This window comes from Archocentrus centrarchus, chromosome 22, assembly GCF_007364275.1.
Source record: "Archocentrus centrarchus isolate MPI-CPG fArcCen1 chromosome 22, fArcCen1, whole genome shotgun sequence".
Lineage (NCBI taxonomy): Eukaryota > Metazoa > Chordata > Actinopteri > Cichliformes > Cichlidae > Archocentrus > Archocentrus centrarchus.
Window position 1 is genome coordinate 24,172,827 of NC_044367.1, and position 19,790 is coordinate 24,192,616.

At 38.7% G+C, this 19,790-nt stretch overlaps 1 protein-coding gene across 1 annotated transcript in view; it reads left to right on the forward strand.

Moving 5' to 3' along the window:
- Positions 1 to 19,790, forward strand: part of alk (ALK receptor tyrosine kinase) — a 394,751-nt gene that overhangs the window by 154,650 nt on the left and 220,311 nt on the right. The window contains exons 2-3 of the mRNA XM_030718325.1: positions 2,437 to 2,547; positions 18,346 to 18,510. Of these exons, the coding sequence (XP_030574185.1) occupies positions 2,437 to 2,547; positions 18,346 to 18,510 (276 nt within the window). The remainder of the gene's footprint in view (positions 1 to 2,436; positions 2,548 to 18,345; positions 18,511 to 19,790) is intronic.

Genomic DNA, 19,790 nt, shown 5'->3' on the forward strand with positions numbered 1-19,790 from the left:
GTGCCACATTTGGTGAAAACCAGACATAGCATATCAGCACAAATGGTAACCTAAATATTTACCTAAATGGTAAATGGACTGTTACTTAGGTAGCTTATATATCTTTCTGCTCAATTTGAGCACTCAAAGCGCCTTCTGCTTATGAGTCTCATTCACCCAATTATACACATTCATGTAGTGCCTCTAGCTATAGCTAAACACTTTCATCTAACATTCACACACACAGACACACACTCCAGTCTTGTGTAACTCAGGGCTCAGTATCTTGTCCAAGGATATTTTGGCACATGGACAGAAGGATTCAGGGATCAATCCACTGACTTTCCAATTGATTGACAACCTGATTTACCACCTAAGCCACAGCAGCCTCTATACCTCATACCAACTGTTAAGCACAGTGGTAGAAGGGTGTTGATTTGGACTTGTTTTGTAGCCACAGGACCCGGGCACCTTTTAGTCACTGAGTCAACCTTGAATTCCTCTGTGAACTCTGCAAGCCTAGCTGACACTGGGTCATGCAACACCTTAACCTGAGTTAAATGCTGTGGTGGGACCTTAAGAGATCTGTGCATAAATTAATGCAAACTTCTGTTAACTGAAGTAACGATGTAAAGAGTGGGCCAAAATTCCAACGTGAGACACTGAGAGAATTAAATTACCAGTCAATTACTTAAAGTTATTACTGCTAAAGGTGGCTGTACAACCTGCTGAATCATGAGATGCACTTAATTAAGATAAAAAAAAAAACAAAAAAAACACAAAAGCAAGGTAAGCTTTTTACTGAGATGCAACCTCTGTAACTTCCCCCTCTTATCAGGGTGCATCGAGCTGTTGAGTTGGTTCCTGCAGCAGGTTAGCAGCAATACAATATAAACCTTGTTAGCTTTAAGGTGTAGAATTGACATTCTTAACAATGACGTGAGTCGAGATGTTTTCATGCACGAGGAGTTGCTTGTACAATACGGTTTTGCTACAACTTTTTCTGACCAGTCACCAGCTGGTGATTTCTGCCCTCTGTGCACACCTGCTCACTTATTTTAGGAGTATTTTTGTTTTCAAGCTAGACAAAACTGGCAAGTCAAAGGATCAAAATGATGTTGGTAGAGTAAGATATCCTACCTCAGGGATAGCTTGTCTCCACGTGGCACCACATTAGTCACACAGAATCTTGTCGCTGTCTGTGTCCAACTTTCAACACACACAAAAATGGCACTACTTTGTACCACTATTTAAAAATGTACTTTCTAAATCGAGTATTTACTGAGTTCAATGCTTAAAGAGGAAGACCACAAAAATTAACAAAAACAAATGTTCAGTTCATCAGTTTTCACTGATCTCTGCTCTGTCATGGTAAAACATACCACAGCTAAACATTAGTATAGTGAATGTATAAGACTTTAGATAGTAACACATCTGAACTGAAGTCTGGAATTTTTCCAAGAGAATTACAGCAAAAGTTATTGATGCAGACCTTTGAAAAAATATAAACAATAATCATATTAATGCAGTCTGCTTTAAATGCATCTATAATATTATCTGGGTCTCCTTTTGGCTAAAGCCCAGTGTACACTGTTTATTGCAATAAAAGTCAGCATATACAATCAATTGCTCTTTAAGGCTCATTTGAAATGACTGTAGGATTTATGCAGGAGTCTCCTTTTTAGGCAGCAGTGTATTGGTCTGTGACTTTGTAGTAATTATCCATGGACTAAGGACAAAGTAAGAGAGAGGGACAGAGTGTGTGTGTGTGTGCGTGTGTGTGTGAGAGTGTGTGAATCATGGAAAGAGGGCTACATGAAGTGGAAGAGAAAGTTTTTGCATCTACTTTACAGGATCACACTTCTGTTCGATCTTCTGATAATTAGTCTTTGAGTTTAGAAGGTGAAGACAGAGTCAAACAAAATTAGACAAACCTGCCTCCAGGTAATTATGCAGTCTATTGATATCCAATAACCAATTCATATGGCTGCTTGGACTTTCATACTATCACTTCAGTGTGCTGTCTGTGCACTGGTTCTGTGCTATTAATCGACAGTACCAAAACTGCAGATTCTTTGACGTAAAAATGGTGAAGTTTACCATTTTTATTTATTCATTTAGTGAAATGCTCCAACATACTTTACTATTACTACAAATACTCCAGTTATAATTGGTGATATAGCTATGAGACTGTGTCACTTTCCCATTAAGGTTGTCTATTAGATAATAAAGACAATTGTTGATTTAAAATGGCAAGATCATACAGTATGTCATCGTGGAGCAAGCAGATTTACAACTAACTTGGGCTAACAAAGAAATGGGACTGCAATGTGCATACTAAATCAATGGCTGCAGACAAAATCCATATTTTATTGACTGTCTTAACATTTAAATATTGGCTGTCATTCTTTGCAACATGCACTCTGAAAGTAAACTGAGGATTTGCTTTTATTGCAGGTGAGCCACTGGATAGTAGGACCGCTGCTGGGGTTCCTAAAGGGTACTGGAGCTTCTCCTGGATAGCTGAGGACAAGCTGAACATTCCCAGTGACTCCATTCCTATTTCAGGTGAGTCAGGTGTTGTCGGCCCTCCCCAGATACACCACCTTCAGCTCCTGCTTGTTCTTGACACCTGGCATCAACTCTTCCTTGGTACACATTAATTCTCTGTTTTGACTGCCTTTTTGACACACACACACACACAAAGTCTGAAAAATCTCAGGTACTTAAATAATTTCCAGCATGTTTATTACTTCACCAGATAATAGGACATTGACCCTTTTCGCTTTTCCAGTCATCTCCTCGTAACTGCTTTGATCCTTTGCTCATACCGAGGCTGCTGGCTTGTGGCTGGCTCTGAGCTCTGAGGAATAGCAAAGTGAACAAATCAGGATGTTTATGTTACTTTAAAATATCTTATTCAGCTGGGTGAAGATGATCTAAGTGTCTGATTAGGTTTGGCGTTCCAAATGTTTTCGTGGTGGTCCCCCTGTGGTTTACTTGGGTGAACTTTGTGTCATCACTCACTGTGAAGCGCTTCCATGCTAAAAACTTGTTAGTGCGTGCGTGAAATGGACCAGTTTGTAATCAGAAATTCATGACGCTGGCCAGCTGGTCTTCAATTGCAGTCCTTGGCTGGTCGATTGGTGTGTCTCTAATAAAAACGTATATGAAATGAAGCAGGCTTGATTTTGAGTAATCCACCTATAAGGAAGGGACAAAAATTTTAAAAATGAACTTCATGTGATGAAATCGATTGGAACTGTGAAAAAGTTTGCTCAGAATATTAAACAGTAATGCCAAATAATGAAAGACAGTTTGTTTCTCTTTGAATCCTGAAAAGCACTAGGCGTTAAGAATTCTTTTATTCAGGTTTGTTTAAAATGACAAAACTGTTGAGACCTTTGAAGATTTAATAAACACGAAAGCAGATATTGCATGTGAAATTAACTTTAAAAGCCAAATAAAGTGAAGGAAACAGATAAAATCCATGAGTCTTATGCACTTACAAATAAGGTGTGCAGTTAAACAGAAATGCTGACTTAGGATTTTATAATGGACTGTCAAGCACATCGGTGGATGGGTGATGATTTGGGTTTGTTCTGCAGACACAGGACCTGGGCACCTTGTAGTCACTGAGTTGACCGTGAACTGCTCTGTATACCAAAGTATTCTAGAACTAAATGTGAGGCCATCAGCTGACAACTAATGTTAGGCCAAAACTAGCTCATGCAACAGGAAATGATCCCAAGCACAGCAGCAAATCTACAACAGAATGACTGGAAAACAGCAAGAATCAGAGTGTTGTAATGGCCAGGCCAATGTCCAGACTCCAGCTGGACTGAAATGCTGTGTTGGGACCTTAAGAGAGCTGTGCATGAATGAATGAATGCCTGCAAACCCAGATGAACTGAAGCAACACTGTAAAGAAGAATGAGCCAAAATTCCTCTACAATGATGTCAGACTGATAGTCATATGGAAAACAATTACTTAAAATTATTCCCACTGAAGGTGGTTCTACAGTCCATTTAATCATGGGTTGTACTTCACTTTTCATGGTAAAGTATAGAATCCTGTGAAAATGTTCACTGTACTTGCATATAAAGCAGGTTGCTGCTATGGTACTATATTAGATATATGCTCACAGCTCATAAATTTGAATTTGGTGCCACAGATACAATCACAGTCACTTATCATGGTTATTTTGTAACTCCTGACGCATTGCTTGAAAGAAAAAAAAACTAAATATCTGCTCAAGGGCTACAATTGATTAACCTTTCCTTTATTTGCTGTGCATGACACAGGATGACTAAGAGGTTTACCCACTCCACTATTCATTTTCAAGGATTCTTCACGAACCCTTGTTAATTACTTTAATTAGTCATGTTTAGTAAGCAAGAAGAAATCAAGTGGGCTGAATTTGGCATTATGCATTATGCTTCTAATTTGTTAATCACAGTTCAAAAGCAAGCTCTTACCAGGCCAGTCAATGTGAGGGCATGACATGAGAGGAAGGGGAAAAAAGAGAGCGTGCAGAATATAGTTATTTTCTAGACCTTGTCAATAACATCAGCGTCAAAGGTCATTCTAAATATAAAACTCTTCAGTGCTGACTTAATACAAAGATTTAAATGAACCAGAAGACTAATTCTTGCAGCTGCATGCATCTGTTTGTAGAGCAGTTGGAGAAAAATGTTCAGTCGAGACTGATGCTGAGACAGCAAAGTCAAATCTGACTTTGAAAAGTGATCTGAAGATGTCAGAGTTCAGTATTACAACACTGGGGATGAGCATCTGTGTAAGCCTTTAGGCGCATGTGTGCATCCTTGTCACATCAGCCGTTCACGTCACTTGGAGGCGACAGCTCTGGCAGGATTTTTTTTTTTTTTTTTTTTTTTTTTGCCTGTTTTCATCCATCCTGGAGGGTTGGAGGTCATCCTGTAAGTGATGATTCAAACTCCCAATAGCACCAAACTGTCACCTAACTGTTTATGAAACACATCTTTGACAGTGGATCTCTGGAACCATGCTTCAGCTGCCCATGGCTCTGACAGTCCATGGTGAACCTGACTGAACTGGTGTCAGTTACACAACAGATTGCCATACTGTTTTTGAATCAATCAGCCTGTCATGCACATAGCCAGCTGCATTTTACTGGCATTTCATACAGTGGCAGCTCTGACCTATCATCTCTAGTATGTTAACAAACCCAAAGAGTGTTTTTTTTTTTTTTTTTTTTTTTTTTTTTTTTTATTCTTTATGGTGATTAGTGAAGTGAGTTTGGCTGGAGCAGGAAGGATCACATCTGGCCAATAAAAGCTTGATGAATACAAATGCTGATACAGAGTAATGGTGAGGTTCAGTGAAACAAATTAAATGTTGATTTGAACAGACAAGAACAAATGTACACTTTTACTAGTGCTGTGTATAATTTATTCCAATGTGTTCTCCTTCAGTGTATGGGCATATGTGTTCCTTGTATTTCAGTTCTAGGTGAGATTACATTTTTAAAAGCCGAAAGGAGTCATGACACTGTGGTTCTTCTGATAATTCCTGAAGATTGTCTGGTTTTATGTTGTGTAACATAGCATCAGAGGGTGCTGAGAAAAGGTTTGAGAGAGGACAAGTCACGGTACAGTCGAGGCACGGTGAACTTGGCTGTAGGCTGCAGCGATAGATCTCAGTTCTCCCTACAGCATCTGCTGTCCGCTGGCATTTATTACCTTCCACAAAAGCCAAAAGCACAAACCAACTGGACCTTCGCCACCATGCTCTCTCTTCCTCTCCCTGCATCGCTGCTTCCATTAGCAGCTTTTGCTGCAAAGACACAGGGTAAATCTTCTTCCTTCTTTGAATTTCAGTGCTGGTAAGCTGACTTCATTGCCCCTCTGTGTCAGTGATGTCACAGCCCTTAGACTCAAACTCTTCCTTACCTCCCATCAACATTAATGGAAGCAGGAAGTGACCACAGCCATATTCTGTTTAGCAAAAACATTCCCATATGCCATCTTTATCACTTCAGACCTATTCTCTTCATGGAGATGGATTGTCCTGCTTCAGCTGTGCCTGCCAGCTGTAACACAGGCATTCAGATGGATGCTAGCCACTTGAGGAGTTGCCGTGCTCTACAATAGAACATCTGCCTCACTCAGCTGGTAGTGCTGTTCTTGTGTAATGAGACACAGCAGTGGAATAAAACACATTTGCAAAGGCGGAGGGTTATAAAGGATAGAGCACTGGAGCAGGTGCTTAAATCTGGCATCCTCTTGGAGTCATATCATGCAGCCCTTCCAACCCCTACTAGTCGGTGCACTCTTCCTTTTACACAGCTTTTTCATGTGGTGATCTATATGGTGGTTTTCCCCCCATGAGCATTTGTTTACATGAACATAACCTTTAAATAAATAAACAAAAGTTTCCTGCAATAATAATGCAAAGGATGTCCAAAACTTTCCAGATTCCAGGAGAGGCAGCACCTATAGTTCAATATCACATTCAAGGGCCATTAGAAATTGTTTAGAAATCTTTAATATCAGCTGTCAGCATCTCACTCCTTCAGAGACTAAAGCCTCATTAATCTCACACACTGTGTTTTCTGTAGTAAACTGGACATTATGTCTAGCAGCTACTTATCAGGAATAGCAAAGTGAACAAATCAGGATGTTTATGTTACAGCCAGAAAAACAGCCGGACTGGCCGATTGTTTAAGAGACATAAAGAATACTTTTGGTCTATGGTGCTGTCTATCTGCCTAGAATGTATATACACTTGAAAACCTCAGCAGCACCTCCACCAAAAGCAGACTGTCACTCTTCATACAGCTTCCTAAAGGCTTTGCGGCAGAAAGACTTTTCACCATCTGTTTTGCAGAGGAGAGCAGCAAGTGTGCAAATGGTCACATTGTTTTTGGAGTCATTGGCAGTCGACCTATTGTGTCATTGAGGTATGAGGATGTGTAGCTCTAAATTGGGTTTCCCAGCTGGCACCTGACCACCGTCTATGCTCCTGTATTCGCTCTCGTGTTGCAGCTACTTCTGTTTAGCTGCTCTGATGAATGGGGCCAATTTTAAAATTGGAGTGAATAAAAACAAGGGGTCTGTTATGGGTGGAAATTCAATGACCAAATTAACAGGGTTTGCTGACAGACATGCTGCTGTTGCTTGCAGTTGTTTTGGGTTGTTACTGACTGGAAGGATGGGAAACTCACAAGCTGTTATAATGATTCTTAAAATCTACTGTAAGGCAAAGGGTTCTTTCCTTTAGTTTTGCCCTTTTTTCTGTCTACAGGGGGGTTTGACGTGAAGAATCTCTTTTGACCCCCTGCCATCTTGTCACCTTTGTGGTTTTGATAGGTGGATGCTATGGATGAGGCAAGGGAGTACGTTCACAAGGAATGGGATTCCTGACATTTGACTTTGATCCCTTCTAATCCTGATTCAAAAACTGTCACTTGCAGTTGAGCAGAAATACAGATGAGTTACCCTCCGTTACCTTCATACTTCTAGATGCTCTTCCATATGTTTGAGTACTCTCAATAAACAAATCACATCTAAACTATGATTTTAAAAAAGAACATTGAAAGGCACTAATTTGGTTTGGGAGCAACATTTATTATTTTCAGATCAGATTGGACCAAAAAAAACCCCCCAAAAAACTATAGAATTTATTCATTACAAATACTTATTTTTCATCCCTGTTGTACCTTCTATTTGTCAAAAATCACTTGCCATGCATCCATTCAAATGCATGTTACAGAGGGCTCCTGCTTGGTTGATAGGAAATGAATTTACTTTGATTGCAAAGGCCATTAAACAGTGAAATGGATACATAAATAAGCTTAGCTGGACAGAATCTCATTGTAATCAGGAAATAAACATATCCATCATGTCAATTAAAGTGTTTCATGGAGAGATTTGTCAGCACAGTTTCAGGAATTCAGTAGTTAATCTATATGGAAAATTAAGAAGACCGGAGTTGTCTCACATCTCTGTGACCTTGTGCTGTGTAACACGAAGCATCATTGAATCTCTGCTCTGTTTGATGAATAAGGTCAGGGTCATAGTGTTGTGACGGGCTCATTAACCAGTCACACAACATCCTTAACAGAGTCAGTACCACTGGCAACACTGGGAGTGCTCTGCTTGATTACCAATAGCTCACAGAGTTACTCTTGTTTGTTTAGATTTGTTTAAAACAGTTAATTGAATATCTTTAAAGCACTCGAGCTCATGCATATTAAATTCATTGAGATCATTTTCAGGCCTTGTTTACAATGATCTCCTGACTTTGATTATACTGAATAATCAATGTATGGGATGTTATAAAGCTAGCATCATTTGCTTTGATACATTCAACTGCCTTTACAAGTTCAATAAATTACAACATGGTATTGCCCAGAGCCTATTTATTCTATTGATCCTATTTAAATACGGTATGTAGACTGACACTGTCAAGCCCTTATCATGTAAAGGGATTTCTCATAGGTAACGTCATGACATCTAATAAATGAGTCTTAAGACTATGCAAGGAAACTGGAGCTGCCCCAGCTTAAACATTTTCTATAAAAATATTTTGTGTGCTAGCCAAAGCTCTGCTAATGTTAGCAGCTTTCCTTGCAGGTCCACACACCTGTCCAGAATGTGGTTACACAGTTCAGTGGTTATATGCCAGTTTACTCTGACATAGCCTGGATAAAAATGTAGCATCTAGTTGATGTTGTGCACATCCCTAGTCTTTTTGATTTTAAGGTAACAGCAGATCTTTTAAGACTGGAAAACTGCATAATGTCTTCAGAAAAAAAAGGCAGTGGGTAGGCGCTCGCTTTGCAGCCGGAAGGTTGCAGGTTTGAGCCCCTGTCCCTGCGCTGCGTGGTGTCCTTGGGCAAGACACTTAAACCACATTGCCTAACGGTAGCGCTGGTCTCTGGCTGCATGACCGCAGATGCTCGTCTCTGGATGAGTGATCTGGAACGATCATTCGTTGTGTGTCTTGTGCGCACAACGACAATGAGTTGAATCTAATATCTAACATACGAGGAGGAATGTTCAATACAACAAAAAAGGCTTTTTTTTTGTTTTGTTTTTTATGAATAGACCCTTGTATCAGGATGGCTGTAAGAATGGATGGTAGCTTTACATGTGTCAACCTGTAATGCTGCACTTTTCCTCAGCCATTTAAAATAAATATTTCTGCATTAAACATGCAAGTTGCCTGAATATCCTTTCAGACAAATGAAGTAACTGCCGTGTTATGTTGACCCCCCCTTTGCATGGCACTTTTTTCAGTCAGTGGTTTTAAGGATTTCAAGGTTATCAAGGTCAAGTTGGTTTTGCCTTTGAATAAACTTGATAATCTTTCTTAAAAAGAAGTGAGATGCAAGAAGCACTAATTGGTCATTTAAGGCATCACAGATTTATGGTCTTTAAACATTCTCTGTAGATTTACATCTGTAAACCCCATGATGTGTTATTGCTTCACACTGTTGTACTCTAAGCATCCCCCCAACCAGTCACCATAATCTCTGGGCAATTGCTATTCATAGATTGCCTTTAATTATCATCAAAGCCTGTTTGGAGGTCAGAAAGGGCTCTGAAACAAAGTACAAGTTTTGAGTATCAAAGAACAAAAAAGACAATAATATTGTGATTATAATCAGTATTGTTTTCCAGAAGCATTTAAAATGTACTGGGATACATGACCGATTTAATTACATTCAGTTAAGTTAAAATTAATGGTGTGTGGATCAGAGAGAGAAGAAATGAAACCTTTTGAAAAGGAATAACTGTGGCAGCACACGGGAGCTGTTTTGACTGAGCTTCCATTTCACTTCAAAACAAGCTGAAATATTGGATTACATAATGGTGCCATACAGCAGTGCCAGTATTTTCACTAACGGGTGACTACATACAATTTCTGCTATGACAACTAGAATTAATCCAATAGCTTTTTGGAAGATAATTGTTCTACAACAAATATTTGTAAATGCTTTGAAGATTCACCGATCACACGAAATAATCAGTTATTAAGACATCGAATTCAGCTTTTTTTAATCCTTCTGTGCAGAATAAAGCAGGAGGATCCATCCATCCAGGCATCTGCCGTCTGTAGACTCCCAAACCACAAGGAGTTGAGCCATGACATTTGGCACGTGTTCTTTACTCTTTAAAGATGTGAGATTCAATATTCACACATCCATTCATCTGGGCAGTTTCACCTTTCCAGCTTTTAGAATCCAGAACTTCAAGGAGTTGAGCCATGAAAATTGGCATATATGTTCTTTACCCTTCACAGATGTGCAATGCCATATTCATAGTCCTTAGTACCCTTTGACTGTATTTATCTGAAGTGAAGAGTAAACAACATGGAAGAGTTCAGGCTGCTAATGATGATAATATATGCTAATGATATGCAGCCTCTTTCTCATGCCTGATTGGCTTAGCCTAATCATGTGATCATATTGTGCTGTGTGATCGGCTAAAGCTGCTCAACCATTATTGACTTAAATGGAGAAAACAGGGATCCCCCATATCTAGCAGCTGACCTAGGTCACTGAACAGCTGTCAGTAGCTAGATAGTGAGAAACTGGAGAATCCCAAATTTCTAGGTAAAGAGCCAGTCTGTCTATACTAACATCAGTTCTAGGCAGCAGCCTGACTGATTAGACTGTGATGCCAACTTCTGATTGGCTGAGCATTGTCTATCGTGTAAGTCAGGGATGACTCATAAACAATACATACTATGACTCCTCATTGATATAGTTTGCAGACATATTAAGATTTTATATTTAAAATTTTGCATGGCCCTATGAGAAATGCAAAACCTTTTTTGTCTATTTTATACAGTGTTAATTGACATTAATAGAGAGTTCATTTGTAAGACATACTAACGATTCTGAATGGTTTTCATGAAAACTTGAAGGTTAGCATCACTCTCCTACTATGTGTCTGTGATTTTCAGAAAATGCGATATTGGTATTCCATGTAGCTAACAGGCACAAAGGTACCCCCCAGTTATTTAAAAATTGTGACAGTTTTAAGTCATGACTGAGAAGCAGTTATTTTTTTATTCATGTGATTCTTTTTTTTCCTAAATGGAAACAATGATTAAGCACATAAATTCTTCTGATATATTACAGTTTGATAATGAGCACCTGATTCAAATTCAGACTGCACTTCTAGCACTTGTGTTGTGCTCTGGGGACAAATCACATATAAAAATGAACTTTTTCATGCAAAGATTGGTCATCATGATCTACTCCTAACCAAAGATACCTTTTAAGGGGGAAATAAAAGGAAAAAAAAGTTGTGAATGATGTCCAGCTTTTCAATAAATAGCTCCTCTTGTTTTATAAAAAGTCATAAATTCAAAAACAAATACGATTATATATTCAGAGGTTATTAAAGGTTTTTTTTTTTTTTAATCAAAGATGTGATTGTGAATGAATGAACCATTAAAGCCACGTCCACGGTGATTTGGCAAGTCATTGGTTCTTACTCACTTTGTGCATGCAGGAGGTGGGCGGAATTGGATGACAGATCCAGATCTTGCTCACCACAGTTGAATCAAATCTCTCATCCCTATTTGGCAGCACACGTTGCTTAGCTTGTCAATGTGCCAAGTGCATTTCTGCATACATGAATATTGGTGTGATATCCAATGGTAGAAAAATGTGAGCAGACAGCTCTGAAACTTTGAGTGTATAAAATCTAAAGTGTTTTTTTTCCATTTTGATAGCCACATGCATGAATGCATGCAAACCTGCATATAGTTTGATATTTTTCATCAGTACATACTGCAGTTTCATAGTAAATGTTCAATGTTACAAAACAGCTACAAAGAAAGTATTATTGACAGTATTATGACCCATATGACCCACACAAATAGTCCTACAAAAATATATGTATACATGTACTTTAAAGTGCTATGTGTGTGTCCATTCTTTGACCTCTTGCTTCTGTTGTGCTTTACAGAAAGCAGATTTTTATACATACTATTTCCTTTTGACTCCTGACTCCTTATGATCATAAATCAGGAGTCAAAAGTATTGTTCAACCAAACCATTGATTACAGATTTCTGTCACGTTGACACAAAATGCACAGTTGAAAAAAGTTTGCATTTCAGTTATGCATACACAAGCATAAAGTGCCCTTTGTCAGTTTAACTCTGTGCATTTACAGAGTCACTGTTATATAAATAGACACTTTTAAAAGTCTAATAAATGCTTTATATGCCATTTGGACAATCCATAGAGAGTAAAAATGATGGACAGTCACCATGATGGCACCTAATTGTGAAGGCCTGTTATGAAGCCTTGAAGTGAGTGTTTTATCCATCGTCATTTTGCTGTTTTGAAAAAGAATGTCACAGTGACACTGCAAGCTTATTGCCTAATGAATCGTGATTGGCAAACATAATAAATGGGCATATGCATGCAGTTAGTGGGGTTAGGTTAATTGGTGATCTTAAATTGCCCATAGGTTGTCTGTCTCTCTGTGTGAGCCCTGCGACAGGCTGGCCACCTGTGCAGGGTGTGTCCTGAATCTCCCCTGTGAAGGCTGGGATTAGGCTCCACCCTATCTTTTTTTTTTTTTTTTTTTGCCTCAGCAGTCACACGCCGAAAGCAATGTGTTGCTCTTGCACTTTCTGAATTGTCACTTTTTTCAACCCACTGGTATTTGCAGGCCTGTAGCCACTGATAAGTATTTTATCAAACTCTGCCGAATGGCCCAATCAGTGCAAACTTGAACTGAACGTTAAAGCGTTTGGTTGCATCCATACGAGTGAGAACAACTGTGCTGATCACAGCTCAGTGCAGCTGTAAAGCCCAGTACTGCTGAATACATTGCATCACTTCACTCTGGCGACAAAGACATTTGTCGAAGAAAAGGAAATGAGTTTGCACTACAACCTTGAAGTTATCTGTTTCTCCACATCTCATCAGGCCTTGAGGTCCCCAGTGGTAGTGAGGTACGAAAATCGAACTTTTTTGCCAAATGATAGACTTTAAGTATGGGAACAGTTACCCTTTCTGGCAGTAAGTGATTGGGAACAACTGCTGCCATGATTTTTCTAAAGGCAGTTGCCCCTATAGTTGACGGCATCAGGCAGCCTAATGCAGCCACCTCAGTATACCTAATGAGGTGATACACTTCATGAGGTAAAGCTCCTTTTAGTTGTTTAGTCCAACATTTCAAGGCTCTTATAACTTGTTCCACTTATATTCTAAATCTTATAGTAATGTAGACTGAAATATCTAAGGAGTGAGATATACAGAGATTATAAAACAAGTATTTGTATTGTACCTGCATCTAAATATTGAACAAAATCTGAATATTGCATATTGGCACCAACCTCTTTAATGAATATGATTTTGATTAACAAGGTCCAGATAAATATCTCATAATATCTGTATCAGTATCTCATAAAACAGTTCTGAGAACTTATTCTGAAAATTGATTTCCTCTGTAATTGCATTCAGTTATGGAGCTATAAGGGAGGTGTTGCTCTTTTCTTGAATATCCCAGTTATAAAAGTGGCTTGCCAACTTTTTTTTTTTTTTTTTTGCCAAATGCAAATAAGAAAACTGAGACACAACACGTCTAAGTCACATCTAGGCCAAGTTGTGCAAAGCATTTAAGCAAGAATACTAAAAGAATTGCAAAGCCACCACATTTATACATAGAAACCTCTCCCACAGCCACAATCATTTTGCTCATTCATTGCTGCTGTTTGTGTTTTTCACCCTGTTATCTTCAGACAGGTGGCTGAAAGAGGCAGAATTCACACACAGTTTAGTTGTGCTCTATAGCTTCATAGCTCATAGCAGGAGATAATATCGAGCCAAATAACACAATAACAGCCGAGATCAGTGTGCATATTTTTTTTTCAATCTGTTTTCTCAGCTTAAATCACATAAACTGCATTTAGTCCATGTTTATGCCACTCAAGAGTGCCATATTATTATTTTTTTGTTGTACTAATTTGATGTCCACAAAGTAAATAATGCAACCAACCATCCACCCACCCATTTCTTTAACCCACTATCCAGGTAGAGTCACAAAGGGTGGATCCCAGCTGACACTGGGTGAGAGGTAAAGTACAGCCACGCCAGGCAAACGTTCACTTTCACACCTACAGCCCATCATTAGCATTAACCTAACATGCCTATGTTTTTTTTTTTTTTTTTTTAACTTTTACATCTTATAAAGAGTCACATGAAAAAGAAAGTTGTAGCCGTGTGAAAATATATGCACACCCTTACTGCTTCCATGGGAATTAAGAAGATAAGTAGCAGCCAGGTGCATTTGACTAGCAGATGTTTTGGCAGTTTGCTGGTCTGGAACATTCAGGGGTAAATTAACACAATGCCACAATGGTCTCCTGAGGGGACATCCCAGCAAATTCACCCCAAGGGCAGACTGTGCAATGCTCAGAAAAACTGCAGAAAATCCAAGATCTTGGCTCAGTTATCATGTTGTGTTCAGTGTGGTGTTTTGTCCTTTGGACAAGACCAAGGGGAGATATTTTGCAATAATGCACAGTGCCATGTTTGGCAAAACCTAAACACAGCATATCAGCACAAACGCCTCACACCAACAGTCAAGTGCAGCAGTGGAGTTGTGATAATTTGGGGGTTCGTTTTCCAGCCACAAGACCTGGGTACCTTGCAGTTATTGAGTCAGCCATGACATCCTCTGTATACCAGTGTTCGAGAATCAAATGTGAGACCATTTTTCCAACAGCTATAGCTTGGGCAAAATTGGGTCATGCAACAGGACAATGATCCCAAGCACACCAGAAAATCTACAACAGAATGGATGAAAAGGGGGAAAAAAAATCAAAGTGTTGCAATGGTCCAGCCAAACTAGAGGCCTCAGACGGAATAAAATGCCATGGCAGGACCTTTATAGAGCTGTGCATGAATGAATGCCAACAAACCTCAGTGAACAGAAGCAACATTGTAAAGAAGAGTGGGCCAGAATTCCACCACAACGGCATAAGACTGATAGTCTTACAGAAAATGATTTCTTCAGGTTATTACAGCTTTCTATAAGCTACTTCTTCGCTTTAGTTTTCATAGGACTGTAAAGAGTCCATTGAAATGAACACTTTCTTTTTCAGATGATGTATTTTTGTTGGTAAGGCGTGATCTTTAGCACAGAAAAGTAAGACATCAGTGTTAAAAGTTGTTGCTGAAAGTCAAACTCTATGTTGAGTACCGCACTCTCCATGCAACAAAAAGAGGTGCAGGTGTTGAGGTTCCAGTGAACCACCACTAACAGTTTGTGTACTGTGTTTTAGGGCATTTTGACTTTAGATTGCATAATGTTCACTGTCTTGTGTAAATATGTTATTTTTTTCAGGCATTTGGAGATTTTTTCCCCTTATTGTTAATGTATTTACATCCAGGGTCCTATTTACAATGCTGAAAAACATGTTTACAGAGAAGCTATTCAGCATTGTTTCCAGGTATATGAACTTGTCGGTTTTAAAATGCTGTCCACTGAGCGTGACTGGCTGGGTTACAAAGACTGAGCATGCTTGTTGCATTTTCATTAAAGAAAAGGCCACCACAAACCTACCTACCACAGGTGTACACATGTACAAAGTATCATCTGTCTATTTAGTTAAAATATAAGAACAAATACAGCTGATCCATGTGTCACAGATCCTGTGTGGCCTTTTTGAGAGCGTCCTAGCCAGAAACTACCAGCACAGCAAAGGGTGGTGTCAGGGTTTCATAAGCTGAACAAACATTTTTAAAACAGAAGAAGTCGGTGTTGTTGCTCTAAAATCAATATGTGAAGTGCATTATTTCTGAGATACAGCCCCCAAAATTGGAAAGTTTCCAATCCACCAGCACAGTGAGACAATACAAAAAGTGCAGCAAAGTTGGAGGAAAAAAAGTTGTTTTTGTTTTTTTTCTTCACACTCGTGCTTGGCTACACTGTGGCTGTGTCACTGCGCATCTAAACTAGGAGTGAGAGCTGCTGAAGTGACCTCGAGATATCAGTGAGTTTGCAGGTGAGGAAAAACAAGAACCCAAAGCAAAATATAAAATCACAAATATGACATTTTTAGACAGTTGAAATGAACAGAGATTAATGTTAGTTCTCATTGTATATTCTTTCCTTTAGAGGTTCAGTCCCGTCGCCAGATCTCAGTCTTAAGGGGGGCTTATGAAATCCAACAAGGGGGCACCACTATTATTAGCTTGATTAGTGATCTGGCTTGGGTGGGCGGGCCAGGGCGGGCCCAAGCGTATCAGTGGGCGGGCACGGCCCCCTAGGGCCCGCCCATAGCGACGGGTCTGTAGAGGTTCAGTATTATTATTTTTTAATTATTTTTTTAGATTTTTTTTCAGGTTTTTGCTGATGTAAGTGGATAAAAAAAAAAAAAAAAATCTGCCTTGGCCTGTCTCCAAACCTCTAAATTATATTTCTGGTGCTACTTTTTTTTTTTTTTATAGTGGACTACGTGCTCCAGATTTTATCCTTTATCCTTTAATGTGAGTGCAGGTGACACACTCACTATATTTAACATGTTTTACAAACTAGTGAATATTGTCATGTTAATGCATGTGTTTCCATTCTGGTTTAGAGTGTAGGATAATAGTAATTACTTTATTGCTGGACTGAGTGTCAAACAGTGTAAACAATTGAAAGGAAGTGTAGATGAGTGATTTATAGTTACATGTTCAGTCTACCTATTGACAGTCAAAGCTAATAACCATAAAGCATCCTCTGTTTTTTTAAAGATCTTGTGCAGAAATAATTTTTCAAGACATGCAGGTGTATGCTATAAAATGTAGATAAATGGATTATGAAAGATCACTTGAAAAACAAGTGAATATATGTTACAGCAGCCATGGACATCCTGATCTGCAGTTTCATATTGTTTTGTCTCCATATAAGGAAACAGTATGTTTTTGTACTGTCAACAAGCAGTAGGCTCTCTTTAAGGCCCTTTGTAACATAAATGGCACCAAAAACATGGCAGGTCATTGTGCTCCAGAAGGTTCTAACAGGTTTGACCTTTTCTAAACTTCCCCAAAATGGTGCAACCTCACCAAATAAATGGGTTACCTCCAAAAATCCATTACAGCCACTGTGCTTCTCATCATTCGTAGACTGCCTAAATAAAGCTATTTTCTTAGCACATTTTGTCAGCCAGCAGAGCCTTTTTTTTATTATTATTATTTTTTTTTGCCATTCATTCCTTGCACAGTGGTTTTTCCTCTTCTGTTTTCATTCATGTTTTGGTTAAAAAAAAAAAAAAAGTTCTAGATGCTTTAAACAAGTGCAAGACAGTCTGAGAAATGATGCGATTGTCATAAAAATTTATAAGTTTCATATACTGACTGACTCAATCTCCAACTCTTATATTTTTGTGGTATTTTGAAAAAAGCAAATATGGAAGAAGTGTTTATATGCATAAAAACACAAAGTGATTATGCAATACTCTAGTTTTCCATCTACCACTAGAGCTGAGTATGAAAAGTCATCTGAATGTGACCAAGTCCTCTAAAAAAGTGATTTTCGAAGCCACAGGGATGAGCCCACATGCGGTCTGTCCACAGGCAGTGAAGGACAGATTGAGGCACAGATAGAAACAGGGAAAAGATGAGTGGGAGGGGAGCTGACCCTTAATATTCTCTCTGAGTAATTTTTATAAGTAGAGTTTTGTGATATTGCCACAGTAACACCTTAACTGCTATTACACTCAACCCTATGCCTGACAATGGCAATTTACACCAAAACAGAGGCGGCCATTAAAGGTGTTACTTTTTGGTTTGTGGGCTGACGCCGTACGATGGGCAGCAAAAAGTGTGAGGCCTGAGCTGATCATTTATTACACAAAAAGCTCACAAAAATTCAACCTTAACAAGACTGGCTTTAAAATGTGTGGAAGAAGAGAAGGGTGCAGGTAACAGGTTATGCATGAGTAAAAGCAACAGTGCCTTAGTTTGAAGAACTGTGGATTTTGAATCAAATAAAAGGACATATATAGAGCAGCGGCAGTCTGTTTATTTCACTGAGGGGTTTTATTCCCCTGGCATTATGTGTAATTAAAAGTTCCATTTGCTTATCAGACTAAACAAGGTGTTTTCTGGTCTTTCTGGTATTATTTGAACATTCGTTCAAATATTTTGCCGGGCCCATCAGTTTTCTTTCCCTGAGGGTTTAGTTTAACAAGATTACATTAGAGTGGGCTTCAGTATTCACTTTAGTTTATGTGTCGTTTAGTAACCGCAGAATCTTTAAAAATATATATAATTAAATTGTATTTGTGTCATTCCTTTTGTAGCTATTAATAATGACACGGGTTGCTGAGCTCAATATGGTAATGTCTCTCATTTCAGCAGATCGCCAGTGCTCTGGCAAGAGCAAAACATGTAACCAGCACCTGGAGGCTATCCCAGAGTTCACGTGGAGTATTGTGGCTGCAGGGGACCTGCGTGACGAGAGGAATGGGAAAGCCATTAAGAAGGCAGGAAGTCCCCAGGGTTGGGAGGAAGGTAAGAATGAAGGTATCACGTCCCCCCGTTGGAGGGGAATTTCATTTTTCAACAAACTTTATCTAGCTTTCTCTTATCATACTTTACTGTCTGCTCATGTTTACCTTTATAAACAAGTAATTAGTTTTTCACCTTTATGATTTTATGCTTGTTTTGAAATGGCATCTTTTCTCATTTACATCGTTACAAAAACCTTCCAAGTAAACAGGTGCCTAAATGTTATATTTTAGCCCCAACACAATGAGTGGTGTAAAAAAACTCAGTATGCTTCACTGAGCCTGTATTCAGCCACATCTTGTAGCCCCGTGCCTTCAAATCTTCCATATTCTCCGGCATCATTCATTTTCATACCTTGGAAGATGAGAAAACAGTTTCTCTCATCTTATCTCCTGAGGTGATGGTGAAATGGAGGGAGGCAGAAGCATCTATTTATTTCCTTAAATGTTTTTTTCCTATGATGAGCTACAAGTCTAAGACCAGATGGGTGGACTGTTGGGTGAAATTGGAAAAGTGAAATGTATTGACTCATAAAAGGAAGGACTTATAGTGAGTGGACTATAGAAATGATTGATGGCTGTCTTGTACATCTAGCTCGAGCTGTAAATGAAGGCGGACGGTGCATGAGTGCGTGTTTGTGTGTTGGTTAAAGCACCAACACTAGAGCTGATGTAGTATAAGAAGCTGAGATAAAGTAACAACACTACAATGACAGTGAGCAAACACTCTGGGTTCTTTGATTGATCTGTCATCAGTAAACAAGGAAAAATTACTGTGCATAATTTGCCAAATAAATCATTAATATTGTCAGTAGTTTGATGCATATTTATATGCCCGAGTTACATTTTGTCAAATCAAAAGCAGGTTATAGTTTGTTACACTACATATTACTTTATTTTTTCATTACTTTAGCATTACAAACATCATATATTTGTGATTCATTACAAAATTTATATAAACAAATTTTATCATTTTACTTTTGGGCTGTCCACTCCCACAGAAACTGAGGCACATGAGTGATGTTGTGAGATCACAGCCTCACCATCTTTCATTCACATTAATGAAATGACGGTAATTCCAATGAATGTGTTAAAAGTCAAACTTACTTAGAAATAAAGTGTATAAACTTAAAAGTGGGCGTCTTGGCTTGTTCTGCTAAAAGTAAACTATTTTGTAATAAATTAATTTCTAGAATAATTATATCAAATCTCTATGATTGCATGCGGTTATTAGTTTTGGTATTTCATGGCGCACATCGTCCCTCTTCCCCAAACTTGGGAGCTTACATCGATGGA